This window comes from Nanorana parkeri, unplaced genomic scaffold (genome assembly GCF_000935625.1).
Source record: "Nanorana parkeri isolate BGI_ZX_2015 unplaced genomic scaffold, ASM93562v1 scaffold116, whole genome shotgun sequence".
NCBI lineage: Eukaryota > Metazoa > Chordata > Amphibia > Anura > Dicroglossidae > Nanorana > Nanorana parkeri.
In genome coordinates this window covers 277008-302316 of record NW_017306384.1, presented here as the reverse complement: position 1 = coordinate 302316, position 25309 = coordinate 277008, and the positions used below count along the sequence as shown (strand labels likewise).

At 44.3% G+C, this 25309-nt stretch overlaps 1 protein-coding gene across 1 annotated transcript in view; it reads right to left on the bottom strand.

Annotated features, from left to right (window-relative positions):
* Positions 1-25309, bottom strand: part of FAM129B (family with sequence similarity 129 member B) — a 93257-nt gene continuing 67948 nt past the window's right edge. The window contains exons 5-15 of the mRNA XM_018553328.1: positions 25189-25294; positions 22514-22678; positions 19329-19444; positions 15571-15675; positions 10582-10744; positions 9327-9514; positions 8735-8890; positions 6837-6953; positions 5728-5835; positions 3799-3910; positions 1-1478 (exon numbers count right to left, since the gene is read on the bottom strand). Of these exons, the coding sequence (XP_018408830.1) occupies positions 229-1478; positions 3799-3910; positions 5728-5835; positions 6837-6953; positions 8735-8890; positions 9327-9514; positions 10582-10744; positions 15571-15675; positions 19329-19444; positions 22514-22678; positions 25189-25294 (2586 nt within the window). The 3' untranslated portion in view covers positions 1-228. The remainder of the gene's footprint in view (positions 1479-3798; positions 3911-5727; positions 5836-6836; positions 6954-8734; positions 8891-9326; positions 9515-10581; positions 10745-15570; positions 15676-19328; positions 19445-22513; positions 22679-25188; positions 25295-25309) is intronic.

The following is a 25309-nucleotide window of genomic DNA, read 5'->3' as shown; positions in this document are numbered from 1 at the left end:
TGATGAGATGAAGTGATGTTGGTGGAATATTTAAACACTGTGCGTTCATGTCATAGGGGAATAGCGAAAACTCCAGCATTGGCATAGCAAAGGGTAAGGGTGGTGTGTGTTGCAGAGCCAAAAAAAAACATTTAAATAAGTCATTTTGTGCCAAAAGGAAGGAGAATCTGGCGCTGCTTCTGCCCTCCATAAGTTCATGATAAAAGCTTAGTCCCATTGTGCAGGTCCTCAGAACTGGGTAATGACCTCCTCTTTCTTTTGTTGAGCTGGCACAGGAGTTTCCCTGTACCCTTCACCTTCTTCCTCCTCCTCACTCATGGGTGATTGGAAGCCACTGTCATCTGGGGTGGAATGTACAACATGAGACGTGGAAGACTGAAGCGCCTCAGACCGGGTGTCTTCTTCTGAAGGAGTGGCAAGTGAAGTGGCAACCACTTGTGGCATCTGGCAAAGCAATATCTCCGGGTGGACAGTTTTTTCCTGTGACGAGTGTTGCTTTTGTTCTTCTACCGGATGGTGTTTATGGCCAACATACTGTACAACTGAATCATGATGGTTGGCGGTCTTGTTTTCAGGTACGTCATGAGGCTGCTCCTCAATCAGCTTTTGATCATCTGTGCTGAAAAGTTTTTGTGTCAGTAAATGCTGTGGCTCCTCTTCCTGATCACCATGGACTTCTTGTTCTAAATGATCTGAAATCCTTTGGTAATTCTCTACCAATTCTCTATCTGGAGATTCATCTATGGTGGAAGGTGACACGGTCTGCTCCACATGACTGTGATCCACATCATCTTCAGGAAGTCCACCAACTGAGATATTCTCCTCCTCCTGGGCATGAAGAGCACCAGGCCTCACCTGTTGTGTGTGTGACTGAGTGATGTGTGTCAGTTGTTCCTCGGGTAGTGCATGTTGCAGGGTCTGTGCGATGTCTCCATGTTGTGGGCTCTGTGCGGTGTCTCCATGTTGTGGGCTCTGTGCGGTGTCTCCATGTTGTGGGCTCTGTGCGGTGTCTCCATGTTGTGGGCTCTGTGCGCTGTCTCCATGTTGTGGGCTCTGTGCGCTGTCTCCATGTTGCGGGGCCTGCGCGCTGTCTCCATGTTGCGGCGCCTGCGCGCTGTCTCCATGTTGCGGCGCCTGCGCTGTGTCTGAAACTGGAACCTGAACATCAAACTCTTTGACAAGCATGCTTCGGATTATGCCAACATCACTGGACTCTGGCTCTTCAGGGATATTTTCATTAGCTGGGCTCTCCTGACAGGATTCCAGGTATTCAGGTGCATCATCATCCTGAATAAGGGATACCACTTGGCGTGATCTGCCATGCCGGCCTCCCGAGGATTCAGTATTGTTGGAATAGTCTTCGGTCCAATTAATAGGTGGTCCATCTTCGAGGAGGTGAAGGTTAGGATCACTGTTGCGCAATACCATACTGTCCCGGAACAGGTTATGTTTTCGCTGGGTGGCAGCATCCTTTACAGCTAGAAAAGAAAGGATTATGATACAGTTACTAGATACACGCAAATGCTGAGTCATTAGTCTGGATTATGGAGAAGCTGACCTCACTTTCACTTATTAACCACCTTCTTTCAAGTCCATATAAACATCACACATCTGTCCCGTCTCCACAGCGAAAATCTCTGAGGACTACAACCCCTCCTCCATGTTATGGCGAGAGGGGAGGTAATTTGCAGTCCTTTCACTGGGTGACAACTTGGGATGCACTGATACCGATACTGTTATTGGTGCCGATACCAAGGATTTTGGCAAGTACAATACAGATACCTTCCCCCCCGATACCAGAACTTCCGATCAGAGGGAGATTTCCTCTGACCGAGTGTGCCACGAGTTGCTACTGGCTTCATGGCAGCGAGTAGTGATTCGCCACCCAGCTTCCTGATTGGCTGGGAAGCCGGCTTCCCGGCCAAATAGCATGGAGCTGGCTTCCCAGGCCGCCCGGCTTTTCAATTTTCTTGGAAAGCCAGCCCCATGCTAGCGGAAGTACCTGTATCGGCATTCGGTATCGGCGAGTACCGAAATAGAAATATCCGTACTTGATGCCTAAAAAACGGTATCTGTGCATCCCTAGTGACAACGCTACTCTTTCAAAGACACCGTACAGTATGGGGCATTGTCACCCTAGGACACTACTGGCAGGATTACCAGGTGGAAATAAAAGCCGCCGTCACATCTGAAGACCAGAAAGTTGTGATCGGTTACATTTTTGTTCTAGGGTTAAGATAGCAGTTTAAAGTTGCTGTTCTTCCACCTCGTCTCTCACTCTTCCAATGCTGATGCTGATGCTTTTTGTGTCAGTACCTCCACTGGCTACCAAGTACTCGGAAAAACCTGTTCAGACTTCTAACTCACACCTACAAAGATCATTGCAGTCTTGTCCCTCCACAAATGTGGAGTAAACTGGTATTCAACTAACCGGAACTCTCATCTAACCGGCAAAAAAAAATCCACTGTGCACTCACTGTCCTGCTGATCCTATGCGACCTTGTAGGAGAGGGGGAGACGGCTCTGCAGCATGGGAGGGTAGAGGATCTGGGCTGAAGAGTGTGATTGTTGCTGGTACTGTACAGACACAGCACTGTATTATCCTGAGGGAAGCTGCGTCTGATTGAGAGCTGTGCGCATTGGCCCCCTAGTGATCGCTCCTAGTACCGTAGGCTCATGAATTACAGTGCACACCAGGCTGTGAGTAAGCACACACCTCAGTATGCCCTGTTTCCTAAGGTCAGCTACTATACAGTACAATATTACAGCACTAATACTAAGTGTATCTATTTGTCCGTATTTGCCTTTGATTACTGTATTTAAATAATAATATGAAGTCAATACAGTTTTATGGTATAGTATGGGGTATGGCATTAGATAGACCTATTTTTAATAGTAACTCTCAAGCAACCAGAAACTACATTTATCCACAATCTACCAATCCCCTTGGATGCTGGACAATGGGGAGCTTACTGTACTACAAAATCCCCAACTACTGCCAAACATTACCTTAACTTAGCACATGACCCTCTATTGTCCACTCTAGGTCACTTCCCCACATTCCCACATCCAGGACTTCTCAACAGCCTCCCCCCTACTCTGGAATTACAACCTTTGATATCTTCAAAATAAATCCTCAATCAAGAAAACATTTTTATCAACTCTTGTAGTGAGGCTACCCTCACACTACAAGGGTTAGCTGCTAGTCCAAAAAAACCTCCTCCGATCCAGCCGCCTCTTAGACCGGTCTCTGGAGCGTCTCTCCCACTTGATGCAGTGGTCTCAGAGTCATTGCATTCAATACAGTGTATAGGACGTGAGGATGCCAAGGGACATAACATTGCTGCAGCGGAGGAGGGGAGAGGCTGGAGGAATCGCTAGCCGGCTTGGAGGATCGGGTGAGTATAACCCTAGGCAAAAACGAGCCGCTAACCCTTGCAGGGCGGGGGTAGCACCACTACAAGGGTTAATAAAAAGTTAGGCCCAGAGTTCTTCTTTAAATTACACCTCTTTAGGCAAGGATGAGCTAAAATTCCTCCATTCAGCCATTGATGCAGGATTATTGCTTCTCTCATGTCTGCACTGCTGCTTCATATATAGCTTATTCACCTTTACCTACACAGGGCCCGCTCTCCTACTCTTTCTTATTATTGCTACATTTGCTAAAACAACTCTATATACAATGTCATTTTATGTATTCCGGGTTCTACCGTCTCTGTCATAGCTATAACTTTGTACAGAGTTACGACAGATGATGGCACTACATAAACACCCAAAAGCCACACCACTTCCTCTTACCTTGCACAATGTCCCTCATTACAGTCTGCAGCACAACTTCTTCGTATGTGTTCTCCACCAGGACAAACTGTGACAGTTCCTCAAATATAAGTTCTTGGTATCGAGGTAACTCCTGGAAGTAAGAAGGCCAAGACCCGTTGTAAGAACGGAGCACTAAAAGAACATGCAGAGTGATCCAAATATCTCTAAGTCACCCAGAAACACCAATTCTTGTCACCCATTACATCCAATCAAATTCTCCCCATCATGTTTCCAGGAGAATTCAGGAGGATGAAAAGGACTAAGCTGGTTGTTTACGAGTGCCAAGAATTACCCCACCTCAATACACCCTTCATGTATGAGGTCTATAATGTTATTTCACAATCGTTGTCCCTTTACAATGCAGATTTGAACTCTGTGTCTGGGCAAAATCAAATATCTGCAGTACATCTCTACAACAAATGCATATTTTCCTGTGCTTTATCCCTTAAAAAAACCTCAGATACAGAAAAATACTCACGCCAGGAAATTAGAAACACTGGACTGGCATAATCTAATGGTATTTGTTGTGCTTGCAGTATTTTTAAAGGCATAACACATACGGAAAATGCATGTATTGATTTTGTTTCTGAAAAAACATACGCCGATCAGCCATAACATTATGATCACTGAGAGGTGAAGGGAATCACATTGATTATCTATTTACAATGGCACCTGGAAGTGGGTGGGATATATTAGGCAGCAAGTGAACATTTTGATCCTGACGATGTGTTGGAAGCAGAACAAAATGGGCAAGCGTAAGGATTTGAGTGACTTTGACAAGGGTCAAATTGTGATGGCCGGGTGACTGGGTCAGAGCAACTCCAAAACTGCAGCTCTGTTCCCCATCTGCAGTGGTCAGGACCTATCAAAAGTGGTCCAAGGAAAGAAAACTGGTGAACCGGTCATGGGTGGCCAGGGCTCATTGATGCACATGGGGAGTGAAGGTTGGCCTGTGTAGTTTGTTCCGATAGAAGAGCTACTGTGGCTCAAACTGCCTAAAAAGTGAATACTGTTTCGAATAGAGAAGTGTCTGAACACACAGTCCATCACAGTTTTTTTGTGTATCGGGCTGCATAGCCATAGAGCAGTCAGGGTCCCCATGCCCACTGCCAAAAGCGCCTACAGTGGGCGTGCAAGCATCAGAACTGGACCACAGAGCAATGGAAGAAGGAGGCCTGGCCTGATGAATCACGTTTTCTTTTACATCATGTGGGTGGCCGAGTCCATGTGTGTTGCTTACCTGGGGAAGAGAAGGCACCATGATGCACTATGGGAAGAAGGCAAGCAGGCAGAGGCAGTGTGATACTTTGTGCAATGTTCTGCTGGGAAACCTTGGGTCCGACCATTCATGTGGATGTTACTTTGACATGTACCACCTACCTAAACATTGTTGGACCAAGTACACACCTTCATGGAAATGGTATTCCCTGATTGCAGTGACCACTTTCAGCAGGATAATGCACCCTGACACACTGCAAACATTTTTCAAGAATGGTATGGAACAAAACGAGTTTGAGGTGTTGACTTGGCCTCCAACTCTCCAGATCTCAATCCAATCATGCATCTGTGGGATGTGCTAGAAAAACAAGTCCGATCCATGGAGGCCCAACCTTGCAACTTACAGGACTTGAAGGATCTGCTACTAAGGGCTCTGTGCCAGATACCACAGCATACCTTCAGAGGTCTAGAGGAGTCCATGCCTCGAGGAGTCAGGGCTGTTTTGGCAGCTAAAAGGGGACCTACTCATTATTAGGCGGGTGATCATAATGTTACGGCTGATCGATGTATGCTTTACAGCTGATCGGCGTATGCTTTACGGCTGATCGGCGTATGCTTTACGGCTGATCGGCGTATGCTTTATGGCTGATCGGTGTATGATTTAAGTACTTCTGTTACTTCCACACTTACGGATTTGCAGGTAGGTGCCAGCTTCTTCAGCAGGAAAGGGATGATGATTTGCAGTAATGCTTCTTGAAAGAACCTCTTGCGAACACTGCTGCTATCATAGTCATATTTCTGCAAGAGAAGTCATATGTCTGGGTTCAGTAACATTTTGGCGAGTATTCCCATGTTTAATAAAGCAAACCCTAAGCCAGGAGTGTTCAACCTTGGCACTAAAGATGTTGTGGAACTACAAGTCCCATAAGGCATTGCAAGACACCAAGTCACAGGCACGACTGGGATTTGTAGTTTGAGCACAGGTCTTGAGTGCCAAGGTTGCCTCCCCCTGCCCGACACCCTAGTGGTAATATCCTATGCTGTGAAGACTGTTATCATTTACCTGTTATACATTATGGCAGCCTTTCTCAACCAAGTTGCCATAGCACCCTGGCGTGCCTTGGAATTCCCATGCCTTGCCATGGTGCAGGTAGGCTGCCAGTACCATGAAAAAGAAGGATGCTAATCCAAGGAAGGCGGAATCCATTGAGGAAAGGATGGAAGTTTGCCTCTGTCTAGGTCTGCTCCGCCACTTACCTTACTCCAGGCTGCCGCTGTGGCTCCTCATTGTTATGGTAAAACTCAGATGTGAGGGAGGGGTTCTAATGGGAAAAGGGTGGCTTCTTATGTGAAGAGGGGGACTCCCAGTGAGAGAGGGGAGGACTCTGAAGTCAAGGGGGAACCCTGTGTTTCATTTGATTGGGATCCCCCCTTAAAATCCATACCAGGCCCCATATTAGGGATAAGGATCTGGTATGGATTTTGGAGGGGCCACACTTGCCTTCAGATTTTGTATACTTGAAAGGGTGCCATGACAACAGAAAAGGTTGAGAACCGCTGCAATATGGCCTCAATCCCCTTCATGTGTACTGGGCTCACCACTGTCTTTTTAGAGCCAGCAACATCCAATAACTTCACCAGGATGTTGAGTGGTGGAAGATCAGATAACTTTGGTCAGATTCTGCCCAGCAGGTCGTAGACTCCGCTGCCCCTGGTCTGCTTTGGCTCAGTGCATTAGCGACTCCTTGTACCCCCAACCTCCTTCTAACATGTAGCTCTCTCTTCAGATATACACTCACCTTGAGAACGCGCTCTAATATGCGCTGGATGTCTCTACACAGGTTCTCTCCCCCTTCTGACTTGTTCAGTTCCTGATGAATCAGCTGTTCAAATGTGTACACTGCATTGTCAGTCAGCTGCAAAGATATAAAAGGTTCTTAGTGATGAAAACACATCCTGAATCCAACACTATCATATCGTACAATATTATTTACTATGTGTAACATGTGCGTCATAATTCTCAGAAACAAATACATGGCAGTATCAGCAGGTGAAAATAAAGGAAAAAGAAAACGAATGCACACACCAACAATCAAGGACTGGTAGTCTGCAGTATAGAAGATTTTTCTTCTTCACTTTAGATTCTCTTAAACAGACCACTTCTACAATGTGAATAAAGCTCGAGTAGGTAGAACAGACATATCAATAGGCTAGAAAATCTGTTGGCAAGCAGTGACAGCAAATATCTGGGAGTTGAGAACAAAAAGGCTTATGCAACCATTCTAGCCTCAGAATTGTACATGCGAGTGCAATAATACAGACATGCACATATCCTCGCTTCACCATTAACCCCTTGCTGCCCCGAGCAATTCCTACTTTTTGCACAAATGATATCATCTGAAATTTTGGCTAGAAAACAGCTTTAACCCCCCCCACCAACAATTATATATTTTCTGAAATCAGAGGCCCTGTAGAATGAAGAAAATGCTAGTTCTAATTTTTTATGTCGCACGGTATTTGCGCAAATGTTTATCATACCAGTATTTGTAGGATAAAATACACTAAAATGAAATTTAGTGCACAGAAACATATAATATAATACCCAATTTTTGGGTAAAATATAAAAGACAGGATCACGTCAGGTAAATAGATACCAAACATGTCAAGCCTTTAAATTGCGTTCGCCCAAGCAGCAAAAAACTTTAATACCCCAAATTTCCCATAGGGGACACTTTAAAAGCTTTTACCGCTCATCAGTTTAGTGCTAACAGTGATTAATGGTTCTAGAATTATTGCTCTCACTTCGACGTTCTCGGTGATAGGTAACATGTGTTTTTGCATGTAGGTGCACCGATGCGTGTTTGCGTATGTATGTGCATGCACGGTGGGTTGGCAGTATCAGAACTTTACAAACATTTTTTTTACCTTTAAATGTTACTTTTTTTTTTTTTAACCCTATTGTGATCACATAGGGGAATAGGAAGCCCCCTATGTAATAGCAGATAAGGTGTAACAGGTCCTTTTTATGGAGGCATCAGGGGTCTTTCAGACCCCTGATGTCACCTAGGGACCCCAAAGAAGTTGAGGAAACCGAAATCTGCTTCCCCAGCTTCTTCTCTGGCCTCTAAGAGCCAGAGAATGTAAACAGTGACACTGGAAGTGATGTAATACACATCACTTCCAGGTCCAGTGATCGGAAGCAAGATCAGCAGCCGAAAGTCGCTGGATCTCTCTCTGATCGTTGCGGGGAGACCCGCCATGTCAGTCCCAGGCCCTGCACGGGGAGAGCGGAGCCCAGGGAAGCCGGTGGAGTGAGTGGGTGCAGGACATGCCAGCGATCTGTAGAAACGATCCAGTGGCTGTATAGACGCTGGATCGCTGGTACCTGGACAGCCATCTCCAGCTGTCTAAAATGACACCAAGAACACCATGTTCTTGGTTTAACCACCTGGGCGGGCCGCCGTATGTGTATGTATTGCGGCCTGGAAGTGGTAAACAATATCAGGCCCATCAACTTAGGGCTGACATCTGTTCACACAACGTACAAACATAGGCTTGTTAAACACAAAATAGCCACCAGGAGGAGCTATTGTCTCATTATACTTCTAAACCAACAACAACAAGTACATTGAAGAGTTGTGGCTTGGGTTTCCCATTACGTAGATGAACATTTATTAGAAGCATTTCCATTCCTCACCTCCCGCATGAGGATCTGTGCCCTCTGCTTGAATACGGATGGACTTCCCACATCAAACCTTTGCTGTAGCCCTTCCAGATTCAGATGTTCCATCTTCTCATAGCACTGCTGCATTTTTACTGGGTGATAGGCCAGCTGTGCGATTTTCTCCATATGCTGGAGGATAAAGAATTGTATTTGTAGAATGTTATTTTGCCATATTATGTTAGGCCTTATTCATTAACACAAATGTAATCCTTAAAAAGAGACTTTGTGTCTAGGGACCAGGAAAAAAAACGGCTGCAAGTATACAGTGTGGGCATCAAGAGAGATAGTACGTACCTACAGGAGCTTTATAAATTCTGACAGATTGGCATTTATAAAAAAGGTATCCTCAGGATGGGGCATCCATGATGAGAGATGTTTATAGACAAATTGTGAGCGGGAAAGAGTTATATGAATACCAGTAGATGGCCTGAAACACCTGGAGAAGAGCCAGAACTCATGGCCTGGTCACCAACAACAGTTTGGAGCTGCAGTTTTCAAATTTTCTAGAAAATGGCTACCTCTAGCGTGTGTAGGACATGAGTGTGTTAGTTATCATTACACTGACCTCCCCCAGCTTGTCTTGTACTCCCTCATTCACTAGGTTCTTGTTCATGTCGGTGGCCTCAGAGAAAATCAGTTCCCGCACCTCAGAGAAGCCTTGGCTGGTTGGAACCATCAGTGCCTCCAGGATAGATGGAATGTGAGACTGGACATGGTTCCGCACGCACAACTCTGCCTTTGGCAGCACGGCAGCTGGGAGATAAAGAACATGAAAATGTGAACTTCAGGTCTTAGTAGACATAAAAAAGCATATTCCGTTATCATGGGACAATCTCCTTTCATCTTCTGCGATTATTTGGCCACACATTGTTTCTGACACGTTCAAAGAATAATTCTACGTGGCCAATTAAAGTATAGCTAAACCCCAATATAAACAAGTAATATATCATGCCTACCAGTCCTTACATGGGGCACTTGCATTTGTTTTCTTGTTTTTAGGCTAACAACAACTTTAGCAAGTACAGATGGTACCTGTTGATCTTGCTAGCAATGCTGCACCCTCGCCAGAAAGCAAAACATCCACCCCCCATGTAATGGAGATGAACAAAGGCAGAACTGTTTGAAGTGCAGACTGTGTGACTACCATGGCTCCCTTCATAGATACAGTGGAGGAGTGAATGTAGTGAACGTTGTCTTATAAGTCGCAATGCTTGTTGGTAGCCCCAATATAAGAGATGAAAGGCCGTACACAGCTCCTATCTGAGCCATGGGTGGCCCTGTTGGTCCTACCTGGCTCGACAAACCTTGAATGAAAAATCAGGAGTCGGGCATAAAATTGTCAGCTGAACAATGACTGCAGCGTTCCTGTGGCTGCTTAATTACAATAGCGGGCAGTGGGAGATTCCTCTATCCACATTCTTTAGTCTGGATAGGGGAATCAAGCTTTAATTCAGCCCGCGGGTTTAAGGAGAAAGAACTAGCAGGGGATTTCACAAAAGGGGGAAGAGTCTGGAGAAGGGAACAATCTAGGACAACATAGCTCAACTGGAAATATTCTCCAATTCAGCTCACTTTCCAGTTCGGCTATGTTGTCCTAGATTGTTCACTTCTCCTGCCTTCTCCAAACTCTTCACCCTTTTGTGAATAACCCTGGAAATGTGTGGCCACGTTTCTCTGCTAAAAAATGAGGGGGAGAGAGCACAACAGATAAAAGCCCTCCAGGGTATGTACAGCCCTTACTAGTTCCTCGTCAGAGATTTGCCACAACACAAGGACATGAAGGAGAAACCTATGCGAGGTGAGGCCTGGTCTGTCATTACCTCGAATTTTGTTGGACACGTGCTCCTTGCAGGCAATGATCTGGTCCATGTCTGTTCGGATCTGACTCTCCATCTCTGCTCTCTTGTCACTACAGCGCTTTTCAAGGCCCTCAAAGAAGACACGGGTCTGCTCATGCACCATCCGGTACACAGTGTCTGAAATCTGGGGGAAAGAGACACAGACAGACAATCTTAGGATGTTGTAAAACTACATGGACAAGCTGATGGAAGAGTGTGCCATTCACTGGATTTTACATTAAAAAAACGTTTATTCACAGAAATATGAACCTTATTATCAGCGGTAAACACAAGAGACTCTTATTATTTAGGCAGCATCAGACTCCTTAAAGCTAAAACTTTAGTCTGCTTATATTTTGCCTTTCTTGGTTTCTATCTCCTCTAATTGAGGGCTGGATGTCGGTCTGAAGAAGTGTGCATTCCTAGGCAGACTGCATTTGCATGCAAACCACCCTAGGTAACTCCCACAAGTGATGCTATGACTCCATGATTGAAAAAACTGAAGCCCAATGAATGAAAGGGGTGGAACATGAGAGTCAGGCTGGGGAGGAAAGATCTAGATGTGGGTTGCGATCTAAAAGTATGCGGGGGGGGTCGTTAAAAAATGTTTTGTGTTATTTTACTTTTTTTATGCTTCTTTAATTTTTTTTACACTTAACTTTATTGCTATCACATGGGGGGCTAAGAAACCCCCCTATGTGATAGCCAATTCACATAACAGGTCCTCTTTATGGAGACATTAGGAGTCTCTAAGACCCCTAATGTCACCTAGGGACCCCAGAGAAGCTAATAAAGCAGAGATCTGCTTCAGCAGCTTCTCACCGGCATCTGTTGCCGGAGAGTGACACTGAATGCAGAAGTTATGTAATATACATCACTTCCTGCATTCAGGGACCGGAGAAGAGGGTCAGAGGGAGATCCTGTGCTGATCTCCCTTTAATCTCCCCTGACAGTCACCGTGCCGATCCTGGCCGCACCGGGCACATCGGATCTCAGGACTGGCAGCAGCGTCGACATACCCGCACCTAATACAAGTGACCGGGTGTCTCTAGAGACGCCCGATCGCTTCAATGTAAACAGACATCGCTGGCTGTTTACATTTCTGACAGTTTCCCCACTCATGTGCGCGCTGGGCGCCGCGCACAAGTGTGGGGAGGGTAAGGACGTCTTAAGACGCCCTCCCGCTCCGATAAGGCTCCCGTTCAGCGTTCAGGAAGGGCCAATGGACGGGAGGTGGTTAAAATGATTACATAAAATAAATGTAAACATAATTGTACATTATTTTTTTTTTAAAGCCCCCCGCCCCAGCACGTCTTCACATAAACACGCATTGAGTGCGCCTACGTATGAAAACGACGATTACTCTACACATGATGGGTATCGCTGCGCACGCCGGAGGGAGTCCAATAATTCTAGGGCCAGTATTTACGCTTATCTCCAAATTCATGACCTGTAGGGGCTTTTAAAGCGTCGTCTATGGACTTTTTGAAGTACTGAATTTTGTTGCGGTTTCACGGACGCACACAATTTTTAACCTGGGCATGTTGGGTATCTATTTACTCGTTGTAACATCATAACCGCTAATATCGTGCAACTGCCACCATTTTATTCTATAGGGTCTTGGCTTTCAGATAATATATAATGTTTGGGGGTTTTAAGTAATTTTCAGACCTAAAATGTAGATTATAACATGTACACAAAAAATTAAAAAAGGCCTCAGTCATGAAGGGGTTAAAGTTCAGATGAGCTTTTCTATTATATCATAGCCCATATATGACGAGTTTTCTTCCACATGAAAATGTGATTCAAATTCTGTCCGTTTCCTCAGAAAGCAGACAGCCTGAAGCAGATGTTTTTGGTTATCTCCCCCTGCCCTGTGCAGAGATATGATAAGAACTATATTTGTGTAGCACAGCATTGATATCATAGAAAAGGGAGCAGTCACAGGAAGTCACATGACAGCCTCAAGTGCCCACTTGCCTATTTTACTGGACCCCAAACCTGTCAGAGAATATCAACTGGCAGACAACCCTCAATCACTGGAGTCCCAGGGATTTTGCCTCCCTAAAGCTGGTTATATACCTATAGAGAAAAAACTCTAAGAATGGATCGGGGAATCCCTCATGACATCATTGTTCACTTGAGAACTTTCAGAACTGCTCCTTTGCCAAGAGTTGACTGCTCACTTTCCAATCAATAGAGCCGACCTGTGACCGCTTCTTTGTCACAGGTCGGCTCTAACTATGAGGATGAGTGGAAATCACTCACCTCATAGATCTTCTTTAAGTCCTACAGCATTTGTTTTTTGTTTCAGCAATGTCTCAGTTCTGTATTTTATATCTTTTAGGCTTTGTAGACTATCCAAAAGTATATGTTATTACCATTAACCAGCAATAGATTACTATAGCAGTGATCTGTTGCTGCAGGGAGCCACAGGACAGAGCTGTTACAGTACACAGAGAAAATGCCATGACATCATTTGCGAAGTCACTACACTCCTAATGTAAAAAGAATGCTTCCGCATTCACGTCTACAGCACTCCTAAGGAGCAAGCTGTTTAAGAACTGGGTTCCCAGGAGCTGATTGTTTCATTGGGAACAATATGTGAATGCATGTTAAACATATCTCTAAGGCTGCATTCACACCAAGGACACTCACAAGTCACCCAAGGGTCCATTGACTTGCAATTGTACCTTCTGATCCGTTATGTTCCGTTGCTTGCTTTTTTTCGCCAATCTTTATGTGAAGTAACATGTCCTTGATTAGACATGCATCACTGTATTGGCTTGCCATGTGTTAGCACACATTTTTGATGTGTTGCATTGCACTGAAAGTAGAGCATGCTCTACTTTTTTTCAGCGCAACATACGGCAAAGCAACTATGCGGTATGAATGGTCCCCATTCACTTGTCGTTGCCCTTGCGTTAAAGAACGGATGGTAACGCAACTCAACGGTTCTGGTGTGAATGGGGTCTTTATTTATTTGCCTTAAAAATAAATGCACTTTAAGAACTTTGTGCCCCTTTCCTCTGATCTAACCCACCCTCCCTCTCCCTAGATGCATATTTAACTCCAATAATCCGATAGCTACAACATCACTGTTTGTTTACATCCAGCGCCGCAAGTCTTCACCGTCCTGGGCGTGCCTGGGATTACAGCTTCGCAAACTTTTATAGGGCTGTATCTTGTGGCCAGACACTCGGGGTGTTCATAATTAAGGAATTTGGTAGCGACAGCTACAAGTAAGATAAAATATGTTCTGGAGGCTTAGTTAGCAGAAGCAATCCATCCCACTGGTGCAGATTTAAAACTCAAATATTAGTTTTGAGAGTGATCTTAGTGTAGAAAGCATCTGGGCAGCATGTTGTGCAAACTACACAGCCAGTATTCACTGCAGTTACATCAGTATGCCTACCCATAGATAGCAGATGTCTATCTGTAAATGACAGGCAAGGAGACATCTGCCAGTCATACACAGCACTGGGACCCACTGCCATTTCTAGTGTGTCTAGCCTTATGGACTGATCCAAATTTCCAGGCCATGATAAAGCTTTTGTCAGTGTGAGTGTGTGGTTAATGGGAGCTGAGTGTTTCATCTTCCACAAGATGAATAGGTATCTTGTTGCACTCCAAGATAACCTAATAAATCGTCATTCTGAGCCTGATGAAGGGTACCCTGTGTGGGCCCGAAAGCGCTAGTTTCTGAATGGCAATATTCCTGCAATGAATGGACTTTTGCTTATCTCACTGAATACTGATGTGCTGGTGACATTTCTACAAATTCAGTTCATCTTCCACAGGTTCCATTATCGCAGGGGTAAACAAACTCTGGCACCCCAGCTGCTGTGGAACTACAAATCCCATAAGGCATTGCAAATAACTGACAGCCACAGGAATCGGACAGATGCATGATGGTATTTATAGTTTCACCACAGCTGGAGTGCCGGAGTTTGCCTAACCCTGCCCTATCGCATTGCACTACCCAATGATGAAGTAAAGCGCTCAACATGTGCGGTGAGGAGAGAGAGAGCCGCCGGCTGTCAGATCCAGGCCGAGCGGCTCTCTCTCTCTCCTCACCGATTGACGTGGTGCTGTGATAGCGGCTCCGCTGCCTGCAGCGCTTCGTTCCCTTCTCGGATCCCCGCTGCCTACAGATGGGGGAGGGCAGCGGGGATCCAGAGAAGCCCCACGGCAGGAGGACAGGACATCGCGATCTACCAGGGATCGCGTTGCGATCGACTGGTAGATCGCAATCGACCTAATGGGCACCCCTGCCATACAACTAGCTTGAAAAGTACTGAAATTTTCTAGTGCATCGAATCTTTGGACCGGCTTCTGCGAAATCAGTCAAAAATTATCAAATTGGTAATAAAAAACAATTTCTGTGTTCAATCAGAATATTGAACAATTGTTATTAAATGATTGTATTGACACATGTATGGTTGGCTATAAATAAGAAAGTAAGAATCTGGTTGCTAAGTGTAGCAAAGATTGCTAAGAGGCTGTGATTGTATACAATGGATGTCTGGGACATAATGGTTACAGAAAAGAAGTGTTCTCATTTACAAACGCAATGCTTATCATTACAGTTTATGAGAGCAAGATTATATTTCCTTGAATTACAGACTTTAAGGCAGCGTATTATATATTGCACTGTATGTAATTTAAATGGCTGCAGTCCATTGTCTGCTATCATCCGCCACAAGAAACCGCGATCTTTCGCCTGCTGTTTCCTTCCATTCACTTTCACACAGGAAGTCTGCTCCAGGTTGAAACACAGAACAAAAGGGGGTGTCAAATATACACATGTAACAGGTTCCTCTAAAGTTTAAATAAATATTTGTGAATATGGCTAATAGTAATTTCCTACTCCAAGGAAATAACAGACCTTTTCAATTTCTTGGTTTGGCTGTACACTGATCCATATTTATACACTGTGGCCCCCAAGGGATTCCCTCACCACTGACTCACCATCAGCCAGGTCCTCTGTCTCTCCTGAGGTTTTCCTCTGAGTCTGGGCCCGATGGTATTCTTCAGATCAGGGACAAGATCATCCATCACCAGATTGCTGAGAACCTGTTCAATATATTATGGAACAGTTTAGTACATGTCCACTCTTAGCACAGTTCATCCTAAAGTAGAAGATACATTTATTTTGGAAGAGTTAAGAACCTTTGTCAGGGTTTTACTGCCGTCTCTGTACCCATTGTAGAGATTTCTCCCCGCTGAGAGAGGGGAAAAGAAGGGAATCCCTCTCCAAAAGGTGACAGGTGAGCAATACATTGTTTTAAGAGAGTGGGAGTGGGTCAGGCTATTATTACTAGATTGGTGGGGGTGTGGAATACTGCAACCCTTGATATTAGTAATTGTCCCAGTTGGGTATAACATTGTATATTGTCCCAGTTGGGTATAACATTGTATAACTGAGTAATAATATCTTCCATGTTCAAACAGGGGCCATGGCAGCAATCAAAGACTCACAAAAGGTTCCGATTCTCTCCAACTTTATCCAAACGTAAACATTATTTTGTCTGCAACTGGACTTTAATGGACTATTCACACTTGTTTGCATCATTTTGTAAACCAAAATACTTTACCACAAACATTTAAAAAGACACTTGCAGACAGCTAATGGTGGACTGAAAATTGGGCCATAAAAATGTTATGAATTTTTAGGTTTGATAACCGTTTTAGGTGAACTTATTAAAATAATATAATACGGTTTTTATATTACATGTGGCAACCACCATGCAGCCACTGACTGCTCTGATATCAATCTTGCTGGGCCGGGGGGGCTGCCAGTTTCTCTAAGGCCCCGTTCACATTGAGCAATTAATCGCGCGGTAATTCCCGTGATATCGCGGCTATTTACCGCGCGATATCGCTCTTCAATGCTTTGCAATGGGGCAAAGGGTCCTGCTGTCGCGGGTCGTGTGTCACTACAGCAGGATCCTTTTTGGAGCGGATTTTGCCGCGATTCAATGCTTTTTGATGCAATCATTTGCGCGACAAATCGCGCAAAATGCAAATCGCGCGACAAACGCGCAATTTGCGAATCGCCAAGTGTGAATGGGGCCCAAGTGTAAAAAAAAAAGGGGGTTATTGTACTTGCAGTTAAATCTTTTTTTAAGAGTAAACTTAGGGGCACAGGAAGTCAATACCCTTCGGGTTATACTGTTGCCCACAAGAGAACTGGACACGGGTAAAAAAAACAAAACAAAAAATGTGGGCCAGCTTAAGATAATCCCTCCTACTACCAGCATGCCTCAGTTCTGTAGCAAGCAGTACCGAGAGCATGATCATAAACACAGAGAAAAAGATTTAAAAGTGAGTGCAAAAAATCCTTTTTTTTCTTCTTGTTCATTGAGGGACAAAAGGAAGTAATTCACCTTCAGGACATCCAAAAGCAGTCCAGTAGGGCAACACAGAAAACAAATGATAACAGACCCAAGGAAACAACTGACAACAGGGGACTGTTCAGAAAGTTTCTCATATGGGAGAAATCTTGCTTGTGCCATATACACAACCCAGATACTCCAAATGATGAGTCGGTTCCAACAACGACTTTTGAAGGTTTAGGTACCATGCAAACTGTTGTAACATGTGGACAGGCAAGGACACATTGTCTGACAGAACATGCACTGACATTTTCCTCAACAGGAGGTCCCACAATGGGACATCATGACAGCACATGGTGACTAGTACTGGGGCCAGAATCCAAGGTGCAGGTGAGAGGCTGAAAAACAGGGCCACCAAATGGTAGTATATGGGCCCCATAGCAAAGTGTCGGAAACACAGGAAGATGGGAAGATGGGGACATGCTGGTATGTGTCCTTGAAGTCTTGGATTCCAAATGACATTTCTGAGCTTGCAGGAAGGCTTTAGGTGCTTTGCGATCCAGCATGGGACAGATGCCCCTTTTGGTTTGAGAACTGTTAACAAGTTGCAATAAAACCCCTGAAAACCTTCTGTCACACGAACTGGGCCAATGACATCTTGATCGACCCAATAGGGCTCGATGGAGATTCGCTAATTTGTGTGGTGACACAGGATGGCTGGAGGTGAGAAATAGCGGAGGGGCAAGGAGTGGAACTCCAGCTTGTAGTAGGAAAGTGGGGAAACACCTATGTGCAGAGGAAGGTTTGTCTGAGGATTTGGCAGACTTTAAGCCCCAGACCTTTTGGGTGGACTGGGAACCAAGCTTGGGGGCTTGCAGGAGTGGAGAAACTCAAATGGACTTAACCTACAGCAAGGGATACAATTTTGCATCTTGTCAGGGTGTTTCCAATCATGACATGGAACAGTGGGTGCACCAGGAAAATCTTTGCAGTCTTAGAGGTTCTGGAGGACCCAAGACTTGTAATAGTACTAGCTGAAGCAACAGGGTGACCCTCTAGTTTCAGAATGGTGTGCACCACATCAATAGGAGCTAAAACAGTCTCTTTTTAATTTTGAGGGTGATGGCAGAAGACTGCGACTGGTCTAAAACAAAGTTTCCTATAATCAAAGTCTCATCGGCTGATTGCTCATGGATCCCCAAGACCATGGGCAGATACAAAATCTGCAGGGGAAAGGGTGGGAGTGCGCTCGTAGCCTCTGTGGTCAGAAACAGCAAGTAACAGTGTGAGTTTGGCCATAAGGTAACCAAGAGACAGAGAAACCAACCACATCCAATGGACCTAAGAAAACCTTTGATGATGGAATAAAATTAGGAAACAGAGGATAATAGGATTCCAGGTTGCAGACGTTACCACATCAGTGGGCACAGAACAAGAAGAACTAGAATCTGATAATCAGACATCTTACAAGCATGTGGTGGTTAAGCCAATGTAAACCTCAGGGTGCAAAACAAGGCTTCAGGCACCCACAAAACCCAAAAAGCTGGTAGCCAATAAGGGTCAGATGGCCAGAGGTGACCACTGTTACTGTAGACGGGCGGCTGGAACGGACCAAAGGAATGAGTATCATGTGGCTCTACACAATGCAAGAGCAGCAGCAGGTAGATGCTTCATTGATGCAAAAAAATGATGCGTGCTTTTTGTTTTCAAAGTGCACCTATGCTTTTTGGCCCTCCCAAAACGAAACTTCACCATCCCCATAAGCATACCTTCCTTGAGCCTGCAGACGCAGCCTTCAAATTTGTTTACTTCCTTCCTGAAAAGTTTCTGTGCACTAGCAGAGCAGCTTACCATAAACCTCTATAGGGTCTATGTTACAAGGCTGGAGATGCTCATTACACTGTCATATTGAAATGTATGTGAGGCAACTAGGCAGGAATGGCCAGTACACAGAAGCTTGTCAGGATGCATATAAACAAAAGTTGGAGTCTGCAACATCAAAGTCTGCAAACGCATATCTTCGCTCGCTCACTTCCCGATTATCTCCTTGCAGAGAGTAGCGCGCCGCAGGGATTCCTCCCCTCCCCTCTCCGATCCTCCAGCGCTGACTGGAGGCACGGACGGGGAGGGTACAGCGGGCTCTGCCTTTAGATAGGCAGGGCCCGCTGTCAATCAGCCAGCTGGGTGGATCTTGACAGTATTGTCGGGATCTGTCCCCGCTGCGGCACTCTCAGTATATAGCGGGCTATAGCCTGCTATATACTGCGCTTTGGGTCACGGGAGGATATTAGTATATGTCCTCCCTTGTCCCTAAAGAGAACTATGGGATAAAAAGGTTACCCTATAGTTCCCTTTTAATTTGGGGAAAAGAAGTTTTAGATATGACACTACCTGGACTTGATTGCCGCACAGCATGTCCCATGTTCCGTATTGGTCCCGTGCTTGTCTGAAAAATCTCACAGAGTCTGTGAAGGCGGCAGATTCCACGCGTGAATCCTCTGAGATACCTAGAAGGGAAAAATCATTGAGTAACACTTCTTTTACTGAAGCTCCTAGATCTGTCAATGCACTGACAAATATTCATTACCCACTGGTGACCAGTCCCCCATATTGTGGTCACTAACCCTTAGTGACCAGTCTTCAGCATATGTGCCTTAATCCTCAATCAGTGACCACACCCTATTGTATTCATTTGGACAATTTCCAAAGTATGTGCATTAACCCTATAAACAGACTAGTCTCCAGAGTGTGCTATCCTCTCAGTGGCCAGTCGCCCACAGTGTGCTCACCCCTCCGTGGTCATTCTCCAGAGTAAGTATGCCAAATATTTATTTTTAGCAAATATGTGGCATAATGTACTGGATTAGTGTGATCCTAGTTCATTTTATTACTTCATTGCTGTGCTGTATGTGTATAGGCCAATGCCTTGGCTGGCGCTCGTGCAGAAAGTTTCTAGGACAAACTCACCAGCCCAAGTGGCTCCGTCTAAAAAAAAAAAAATATTTTAAACATGGTTTCACTCAACATGGTAAATTTAACATTGTTTAAACACAGAATATTACATAAGTACTATACATGTAACATGTACATTTATTTATGGTGTGTGTGTGTGTATGTGTGTGTGTGTATATATTTATATTATGTGTGTGTGTGTGAGTGTGTGTGTGTGTGTGTATATATTTATATTATATATATATATATATATATATATATATATATATATAATGTCAAAAAAGACACACATACACACACACATAATATTAATATATACACACACCATAAATGTACATGTTACATGTATAGTACTTATGTAATATTCTGTGTTTAAACAATGTTAAATTTACCATGTTGAGTGAAACCATGTTTAAAATATTTTTTTTTTTTTGTCCTTACGATACTAAGGAAGGAAGGTATGTCCAAAACCACGATATATTCCCTTTTAGAGAACTGAAACTATTAAAGGGTTAGTGATCCTCAAAAGGGACATTTCAACTAGTAGAGTCATGTGGCATTTTAACGTCACTACGCTATCAGCGCTGTGACACGCCATTTCTTAGTTCATGGAAGTCTGTACCTCCCATGAAGACAGCAATCTATAGTACAGTGCAGGCGTGACATGCAGGTGCGGCCCATACAGGTTTAATTGTGTGTATCGGAGTGTATAATGCAGAGTTAGGCAGACAAGGCAAGTGAGAGACAAAAGATAACAATTGGAGGAAATGACAGTTGTAGTACATTCAGAATGGTATTAGCGATAGACGGTTCACAGGACAGATATGAGCTAGAACCTCACAGACAAGAGAGGACACACCAGCACAAAGGATAATCAATAGATAAGCAACAAACATAAGATATGCATCTGTTCCATGTTACAGAACATTCATAACTCAATCTAACAACTTCACTTTTACAAGAAATTACATTCTGGGACACATTTCCCATTAAAGAACGGGAAATCTGGTCACCTGACGAGAACCACCACTTCTCATGCATACAGTTACCCATGGTATTTTGTGTGTATACTTGTATATGGCCAAATCTGATGAGCTGCTGCTACTGTTGATTTATTTTTAAAGGGGAACATAGTCTTTTTTTTATCATTATTATTATTTGTATGTATACATCAAAGAGAACCTACAAGGAAGTTCTGTTTTTGTCCCCTTGTTGTCAGTTAAATATTCATTTCAAACTGTTTTGTGGAGGTGTCCTGTAGTCCTAACACACTTCCTTTCCTATGGTGACAACACTGCTCCCCCATAGATACAGTGTAGTAATTGAGCATTTCCACCCTAGGACAAGAAGTGTGTTACTGGTGGGATCACCAGGTGAAAATAAAGGGTGAAAAGCCTGAAAAAAAGAAAAACTATTGCAGCCAGTCATCCAAGTACTAGTAATTTATGATAAATATATCTTATTACGGTTAGTACACTTTACGCATGGACAGTGTGTGAGGTCAAGGTATATTCTCCTAGTGCTGGTACTCCGTCTCAGTCTGAGTGGTGATATACAGGGGACTACAACAGGCTGATATCAAGACTAATTTAGATACACTAAATGCATTCAAATATATTGAAACTGTACGCACTGAAATACTGTTTTAATTTAGGATGAAGTAGGTAACGGTTAATGCCCTGTCAGGTTGTACCCTGGGGAAGGGTTCCCTTCACTTTCTGTCCTAGAGACACAACAAAAAGTTAGAGAAAAATTTGCAAAACATGCAATTGCCCTCTTTAAAGAGCTGTCACCATATAGATGTCTCTATTGGAAGAATAAAGGTGCCCATACACCTGCCAATTATCGTACAATAATTTCGGGAAATCCCGCGATCGTACGACAATCGGCAGGTGTATGGAAGGCGTGCGACCGTTTCTACTGTACGGTCGCACGTCTTTTGTCTCCCGAGCAGGCTTGAAAACCCGCCGAGAATCGTACGATTGTAGGCGGGTTTGTGGCGTTCTCAGGAGACAAAGGCATTGGAATCATCGGCAGCCCTCCCCACATAGGGGCGGGCTTTCGATGATCGCAAGTACGATCTGCCTGTTCAAGATGGGCACATCGTCCGAGCTTTTACCTACTTTACAACCATCGCAAGACGAAAGTCGTGCGATGGTTGTAAAGTGTATGGCCAGCTTTACTCTCACCTTTTGTTCTGGTGACAACTGTAAAATTTTGGATATCTCTTTAGATTCTGTCTTGATGCCAGTGGTCACCATGATAAATAGATGGATGCATCTCCACAATGGGGACCCAGCCAGCAATTAAACTTTATCAGTGTTTACCCCTTCCCCGCTCTACTCAAAATGGAAAGAAATTGCCTTTACCTATGCTTGATGATTGAATGGACATAGAACAACATCAGCTGGCGTATTTGATATTTTTCAGGAGTACAGTTTTATATACAGGGTTATTCTAGTGTAGAGGCAGAGACTTTCACTCTAGTGTAATGCGCTCCTGAAAACCCCAGGAACTTTGCATCGTTTTTATATTTGATCCTTATTATTCCATTGCCCTTGATTGTTATGGTACCATGCTAATGATTATCCCAGCATCCCCTGCCGTCACGGTCCCTCGCATACCATTATTGCAGTGACGCACACAGTCCTGGAACACTGCGCTCCATCTCTCTTGCTCGCGTTCAGTCATCACACAGAAATGGTAATGCCGGCAGAAAGAGTGCCAAAGAATAATGGGGAACTGAGTGGCACATTTCATTGGGGCACTGCCAGCCTTCACTTTGCCACCTGGAGGAGGAAGTAGAGGAGACAATGTTACTCACATGCAAAATACAGTCCTAGCAATTAGAATATGTGGCCTTATTTAGCCTGAGATAAGAGCTTTGTATGGTCCGCGCTATCACAGCATACATTACTTATTTAAAAATGGAGGGTCAGGGTGGTTGCTTGTTAATGTGTCCTAATTGAGGAAATTTCACTTCACTTCCTTTTCAGTCATCTGACAGGACATGAGTGAAAATCTGACACTTGACAGCATTCAAAGAGACACAACTGCCTTTCTAATTCAGATTATGGACAGTGTCTGTAAGGGTTCAAGTAGGCGTGCATTCTAATTAAACACCGTGTTTCCATTCGAACGCATGCAGCAGTGTTCGAATTGACAAGAAAAGACCTTGTTTGACCTGCTCGGCTTTGCCTGCAGTTCAAATGCATCTTCATAGGACACGCTGCACCTTAAGAAAAAAAACAGTTCAACACAAAGCAGGTCAAATGCTGCCTCTGAGCTGCCAAGTTTACTGCTCAAATACAGTCAATAAGATTTTGCTGACCTGCATCTAAAGTGCGTTCCAAACACATGTCGAGTGCAGGAAGACAACACAATAAAACTATTCCTTTAAGATATACATGTGACTGCAATCCAGTGTAATAATCCTATCAGATTATGTTATGCATATTAAATACCTTTTTTTCTAGGGATGCACCGATACGGATGCTGGTATTTGCCCGGATGCTGCCTATCTCGATACCAGAACTGCCGGTATCAGGATGCCGGGCGGCGAGTCATTACACACTGCCCGGCCTCCTGCTTGGTTGGCAACCCGGCTCCATGCTCCCTCGTCACCAGGGATCTGGCTTTCCGGCCAATCAGGAAGCCGACTCACCACCCGGCTTACTGATTGGCCAGCTTCCCGACCAATCAGGAAGCCAGGCTGAGAGTCATTACCCGCCCCCTGACTTCCTGATTGGCTAGAAGGCCGGCTCGATGCTTCCTCGTCACCTGGTGACGAGGGAGTATGGAGGCGGCTTCCTGGGTAATAAAGAAGCCGGGCGGCAAGTCAGTACACGTTGCCCGGCTTCCTGAATGGGTCTTCCGTTATCGGTGATACCGGGGGAAAAAAAATCCATACTCGATACCGAAAAACCGGTATCGGTGCATCCCTACTTATTTCTATGTATAGCCCGTAATTACACAGAGGCAGTCACATCTGGTAGCCCTGTAATTTAGGCTGTCTGTAAGGGCTTATCACACGGGTGCAGAGATCCATGTACCACAGGTGTTGCATTCAGCCCACCTTGACAAGTCAATGGCTTGTCAATGGCTGTGACTGTACAATGGTAAACACCAGCTCTCAATGTGTATATCCTTACAGGTTCGGATGTCGCCCCTGGACACAGAAAAACTGCAAACTGAAAACAACCAGCTCCATTTGTTTATCTTCGATTATCAACTGTACCGCTGCCCTATACACCTTTAACAGTGCAAAAGGGCTCAATCCATAGTTTGTGCAAAACCTCTGTTTGCACAAACATGAAAAAGACCTGTTTTTGTCTTACTGTATTGGGGGAGTCAGTGACAGACTGCCAGTGGTGACATACAGAATGACATCAGGCACACATCATTAAAAACTGAGATAATCATCCTACATTTCATCTTGCTCGCTAGAACACCTCCACTGAGCCAAGCACAGCCAAGGCCAGCACATACTTCTGGCTTGGGCCACGATGTGTCATCAGACAGTGGCACAGCCAACCAAATGGATTTCAATATGCTTATTATAGTTCATCTTTCGAAAGTTTGATCACAACTCACCAGCTGCTATAGTTTTTGTAGTATAATGTTTTTGGTTTTTGTTTATGAGGCATATTGCTTCAAAACACTTCAAAAAATAATACTTTTTTTTTTGTTTCGAGATGAAACTTCATCTCCAGGAAGAACCAACAATGTGCGCACAAACAAAACTAGATTACTAGAGTATTTGATACCTGTCCCAAATAGGCAGGGAGAGGACAATGATGAGATTTAAACCATGCATGGTGGGGAGCCACGATAAGTTGTCAACTCTAATTGGACTAACTATGGGTTTTAAAAATAAGTGAGCAGTGGCAGCTCCCCTATTTCTAGCTTCAAGGGTTCATGCCTTCCGAAGCTAGTTGGCTCCCAATACTTTATTCCCTAATAGTTGTTTTCTTTTAACAGGTTTAGACCGTACACTGGTTCTCAACTATTCTCCTTTCTACCACAGAATCATAAATCAACCAATTGTAGCAAGTACAACTGAATGTAGAATCCAGAATGGAGAGTGAGACCACCTCATATAGTGCAGCAGATGGAAGGAGCTGGGAACTCAGGTGTAGAGAAGTCTCTGTTGAAGTGATATAGGTGTGTGGGTAGTTTCGCCCTATGGCAGTCATCTAAAATGGCAATATCAGTTTAGAATAAACATTCTAATAGAGTGGACTAGGCAGGTATTTCTAGTTACTTACAAAAGTACAACAGTCAGCTATTGTGTACATACCTGGAACCATGTTATTAAGCAGTTCAGTATATTGTTCTAGGGAGGTTAAGACTCTGTACCCAGCACAGTTGATGCCAGCTCGGGGCTGTAGGCCACGCTCATAAGCCTAAAAAGACAAAGC